This window comes from Atractosteus spatula, chromosome 2 (assembly GCF_055471065.1).
Source record: "Atractosteus spatula isolate fAtrSpa1 chromosome 2, fAtrSpa1.hap1, whole genome shotgun sequence".
In the NCBI taxonomy this organism is placed as follows: domain Eukaryota; kingdom Metazoa; phylum Chordata; class Actinopteri; order Semionotiformes; family Lepisosteidae; genus Atractosteus; species Atractosteus spatula.
In genome coordinates, this window is record NC_142707.1 from 74,176,282 (window position 1) to 74,182,281 (window position 6,000).

General features: G+C 34.3%; 1 protein-coding gene across 1 annotated transcript; it reads right to left on the reverse strand.

Moving 5' to 3' along the window:
• Window positions 1-3,685: 3,685 nt before the first annotated feature.
• On the reverse strand, window positions 3,686-4,726 carry LOC148840287 (trace amine-associated receptor 1-like). The gene has a single exon (XM_088906909.1). It carries the CDS (start codon window positions 4,724-4,726, stop codon window positions 3,686-3,688), a length of 1,041 nt encoding a protein of 346 aa, XP_088763035.1.
• Window positions 4,727-6,000: the final 1,274 nt, after the last annotated feature.

Consider the following 6,000-nt stretch of genomic DNA (forward strand, 5'->3'; position numbering starts at 1 on the left):
AGAGCAAGAGAAAGAACATAGCAGCATCTACAGTAGCTGTTCATGAGGTAGAGAGAAAAAGAAACTTCCTCCATTTATAGTGTAACAGTGAGGGAGTGGGCAGAGCCTAGGTGAGCACTGGTCAAATGCAATTCAATTCAATGTATTTTTATATAGCGCCTTTCACAACATGGTTGCCCCAAGTCAACACCCCTAAATGAGGGACGGAAGCACCGGTGTGAGGTTGGCAAGAACCGAAAATAACACAAAAAAGGGTGAAAAACAGAACAAAAAGCAAAAATAAATGTGTGTCGCTATGCATCGCGACATCCAGGCTGGGCTTTCACGAGGTCCAGTCTGAAAGAGCAGGAAGTGCAAGGCCAAAACAAATAAAAACTTGGTGTGCGAAAAAGCTCAGCCTGCCCCGATATAGATGCGTAACATTACAGGCAAAAAGAAAAAAGGAAAAGAAAAAGAACAATGGCCTCACGCGGGTATAATCCCCTCCAGGGCCACCAGTGGAATGATCCTCCCCTTCTGGGGGTGGCCCTGCTCGTCCCCTTGGGGGGTGTCCAGTGTGCCTTTATAGAGCCCTCACAGCTGTGGCTCATCCTCTAGCAGCCAGAACAGCTGGACTACAAAGACGAAGCATCGCCCTTCATCCAGGGCTCCGCCTCCACACTGGACACGCCCCAGTGTAATGCCACAACTAGGACAGAATTGAAACAACAATGAATGAAAATAAAACAATCTAAAACCCTATGATTAGAATAATTAAACATCAAATATAGCACACACATAAAAATATACAGTACAGTGGACAAATTAGAGAGAATAATAAATAATATACTTTTCATTATCTACAGTACGCTGTTAGTAATTTAACATGAAATATAAAATACAGTAAATAACAAAATCACTTGGGTGCTTCCTTGACATGATTGCAATATAGATTACTCACAAATTTCAATTAAAAAGCACAAATTAACAAGCGGTTATCACATGTGCATATACGCAAACAAGACTGAAATGTAAAACAGAGCTCAGTTTGAGTCTCCATTATGTTTATTCTGCTCTATTCATCCATGGAAAGAACTTTCTACAATATTCACCCTTCACAAACGTGATCTATGTCTCCTCAATGTAAAAACTTTATTACGGGATCCATTGGAAGCTTTTACATAAAGTTGAAATTTGTGTATGTTGCATTTTGTGTAATCCAGGGAGAAGTTGTACTAATAGTATTACTGTTTAGCTCAGTAATAAAATTGGACGTGTTCAGGAAGAAGAACATGTGTTAGAGCTTAGGGAAATACTAGCCAGGTTTCTTTTTTTAGAAAATCTTTGTTTATTTAGCAACGGCTGATTGAAGCCTGGACTTTTGTTTTACATCTGTGTTCAAATGATTGGAGTGCAGGTCTCCTAAGCCTCACTTCCACAAATGGGGATCTTTTATATTATATGTGAACATTCTTTTTTTAAAAATCCATGTTGAAAGTCTCTTACAATATTATTTTTTTCAAGCATTCTTGTACTGAGTTCTAACAATTGTTCCCATATCTTTACCCATACAAAAGTACAAATCGTCTATAATGTCTTAAACTCTATCTGTTCTAATTTTCCATTTGTTACCTTGTATTATCTAAAGTAGCTGGTCCTAGTTGGTCAGAGACGTATGTCTCACTATTATATAACCTGGACTGCTTTCTCATTCATAATACATTTTTTGGTGTCTTTTTGTTTTTGTTTTTGGTGTCTCATACATAGATTTTGCTGGTCTAATCCTGATACAGACTAGACAACTTCTTTCATCTCTCAGCGAAATCAGTTTGCCTACAGGTGAAGCCAATTTCTCTAGCAACCTGATGGGGATTTTTTTTTATTTTTGTACCCCACTTCTGATGTTCTAACCCAAGACTAATACTCCACATCCTGTAGCTCTGCTACAGACCAAAGGTAAGCAATTATCTGTTATTATCTGTTTAGGGATGAAAAAATGGAAATCCAGAATTTGCAGTGCAGAAATTTGAATTTTTGTTACCTTCCCACTCTCTATACATTGCTCTGTATTGCCAAAAGTCTGAACTACAAGAGTGTAAGTTCAAATTATGTGAATATTTATAAAAATTGAGTCTTATTGCACCAGATATTGCAAAATTATGTTCACTGTTTTCATTATATATTACTCCACAAACATTTTGTTAAATTTTATTTTATTTTGTAATCACATTGGTATATTTTGGGAAACAGTGTCCTTCATCAAAACCTGGTAAAGTGTAGACATGGTCAAATTCCATGAAGAGAAAAACAAACTACTGTACCACTGTATTATTATGATTAATAATAAAATATCAATGAGTTGTCAATTGGTATTATTTTTCTATTGATCCATCCTGAAATATCCAAGGATAATCATACTGAACCAGAGACAATTGAACAGGATAAAAAAAAGCACAGACGAGAATTAAATGTGGAATGCAGCTAAACACAAACAGGTGGAACTGGGGAAAAAATCCATGCTTATTACACAAACACAATAACTGAAAATCCACATCATTATTGCCAGAGTCTTGTAGCTTTTCATTCTGTTCTCCTTGAAGTCCTCCTTGTCCTCCTGGTGCTTTGTTTGAATTGTCTTGTCTCCTTTCTTCAAGGACATTTTTAAATAGATACATCCATGCATTCACTAACCATTGCTTCCAGTTCAGGGTTGGAGGGTGAGCCGGAGCCTATCCCAGCAAGCAACAGGAGGTGTCTCCAGTCCATTGCAGGCAGATGCACACAGACAAGCATACACCCACACCTACAGCTATTTTTCCCAGAAGCCAATTAACCTATCAGTGTGGTTTTGGAATGTAGAAGGAAGCCCTTGCACATTTGGGCAGAATATACAAACTCCTAACGGATAGCACCTCAGGTCCAGAATTAAATCCAGGACTCAAGCACTGTGAGGCAGTACTGCTAACCACTGCATCACCGTGCCACCGACTTGTGAAATAGATTCCTAACCTAATTAATCCAGTAATGTAAAGTGCCAGTTGAGAAGAAATCAGGCTTGATGTTCCACTCTGTATCAGACTACTGCTACGTAGTGCTCATAGTACACTTCTTCCATCCCCTTTATATTTACTGTAACTCTAGAAACATAAAACCAAATCCAATAACAGCGGAAATCATGTCACATTGCATGAATTAGAGGAAAGTAATTGTACATTCAGAGAAGTCATCAAATTTAATATATATTATTTTTAAGATAAAATTTTATTTTAAAAAATGATATCTTATTTTACGAATGCAATATTTTAGGGTAAGATACAAATGGAATAAGGTTGTTTGTAGTTTACAGATGAAATTCAACTATTCCGTTTTCCATTACAATGTCTAAGATCATACAGATAAAACACACTACCTTCCCAGTTGTTCCTCATAAAACAAGGAAACATTTAGCCCGCATCAGAATAACATACCAAGTCTGCAGTACACTATGAAGAAAGAAATATTTAGTGAGAGATGCAAATATACTGAATTTTTTCTTCTGTTTCTTTCAAATGTTTAACAAAAGTCTCCTTATCCTTCATTTATACCTCTCAGAAAACTGATAATTCCATTTATCTTCATTGGTTTTTGTATCACAATATTCTCACACCCTTTGTTTCCATACAGTATATCATATAATTCATATACTGTAGGATTAAACATCAATTTTTTAATCTGTAATTAGTTTTGTTCTTGAAGAATTTGCTTGAAATATTTTCCCAAACACAATCATACCAAGAGCTTTTCTGAACCAGTTGTAAAAGAAAGCATAGACCAGAGGATTAAATGTAGAATTTAAGTACCCTAGCCACACAAGAGTGTCAAGTAAAATGGGCGGAATTGAATAATTAAAAATAGGATCCATGATATTACACAAGAAAAATGGTGTCCAGCAGCTGAGAAAGACCCCCATCACTATTCCCAGAGTTTTTGCAGCTTTTCTTTCTGTCTTGCTTGCAGTCATTGGTTTGCTGTCTTCAGTGCTCTTACTCTGGCATACTATTCCTTGAATTGTCCGGGCTTGTCTCCTTGCTACAAGGAAAATTTTAAAATAGATTCCTACCATCATAAACCCAGGGATGTAAAAAGAAAGTGTGGAGGAAATTGTGCTTGATGCTTCACTCTGTATTAGGACACAGCCCCCTACACAATCAAATCTGTTGTAGTAGGTATCTTCCATCCCCTTTATATTTAACTCTAGAAAGATCATTCCAAATCCAATAACAGCTGACACAGCCCAGCTGATAATAACCATATAAAGTGCAACACAAACAGTGATTTTAGTCTTGTATTTTAGTGGTTCACACACAGCATAATATCGATCAATTGAAATGAAGGAGAGATGCAAAATAGAAGTAGTGGATAACATGACATCTGTGCTGGAATGGATTTTACAAAACAAGTCTCCATAGTACCAACAAGTTTCAAGTGATCGGACCATACTGGGAGGCATTATAAATCCTCCTAATAGAAAGTCAGCAACTGCTAATGAGAGAACAAGAAAATTGGTCGGTGTGTGAAGCTGTTTGAAGTGTGCAATGGAGATGATGACAAACAGGTTTCCACAAACAGTGAACACAATAATAGCTACAAAGATCAGATAAAGTGGAGCACGTACAGTTATCAAATAAACATGTTTCAGACATGACTTGTTCATAGATTCATAACAATAGTGAATGTTTTCAGTCATTCCAGTCTGAGAAAAGTTCATTTTGTACAGACGTGAGTGAAAATTTGTTTCCTGGAAGACAAAAACTTTAAATTATTTTAGATACCATACAATATCACATATACTTTTTAGATTGATATAAAAAACACAATTACCTGTATCACAAATATTTTAAAATAATGCACTTGTTTAATACCCTCTTTAAGTATGTTCAGAGACCTACAGTAGTTTCAAATGTCATGACCTGTAATTACATACAGGGAAACAAAGACTAACTTTTTCTTTATATTAATTATTTTAACTTTATGTAAAATTATTATTTTTCTTCTAAAATGCTGTACTGAATGTCCTGTTTTTGAAATTACTTATAGGACCAATTGCTTGATGGTAATCCAGTTAAACAAGCCATACATTTTCAATGTGATTTTCTTTACTTAATACAGTATGTATTGTACATGGCTGTATAAGGTTAAAAGACTTCAGAACAGTCTTCTACACAGTAAATTTATTGTTTTGTAATCATAATATTTGCTTTGTTTTAAAGTCTTTCTTTTGTATTAGTTTTCAAAAACGTTTTTTGAGCACTGATTTTAATATTGATTACCGTAATACCTTACTACAAAACAGATTCTGTTTGCCATTTGGCCCTTGCTGTTTTTTAATGTCTTTGCATCTTCCAAATTCTGTCTACAGTTTTTTTTAAACTATACAGTTCTTTCTTATATTAGGCTCAATAAGTACTAGTTTAGTATTTTATGTGAAAAAATACAATTCTGTTTATTAAATGATTTTTTTATTTAATGGAAGGATATTTTGCACTCATTTCAAATTAAGCATGCTATAAGTTATATTTATAGGTGGAAGTTTTCACTGGACACGTATATTGAAAAAGTATTTAAGTGATAGGAATTAATAAATCAGCTATTAATTTAAATTGTCAAGGGAAAATATGAGGTGCTTTGGAATTTCATATACACTATGCAAGATAAAGGAAGCATATGTACTCTATGAGAAATTTAATAAAGAAATAGATAAAGTTTTAAAAAATGCTTTGTTAAAACAGAAATAAAAATGGATTAGTTTTAAATATCTTTGTTAATTTATCAATACACATAAATAAATAATAGTATGTGTTAATCAAACAATCTTAATAATCAAGTTTAAGTATTCAGAAATGATTAGATTTAAAATTGAGGAAACGTATATTTAACAAAGCTTAAAAGGACAATGTTATTAAAACAAGATCTTTCACTGACTAGTATAAGTCGTAGAGTACAAAAACAGCCTTTATTACAACAAGTAAAAACAATGTACAA

Bases quoted from the DNA above. Each gene is read 5' to 3' on its own strand.
- LOC148840287 (XM_088906909.1), bottom strand. From the start codon at position 4,726: ATGAACTTTTCTCAGACTGGAATGACTGAAAACATTCACTATTGTTAT.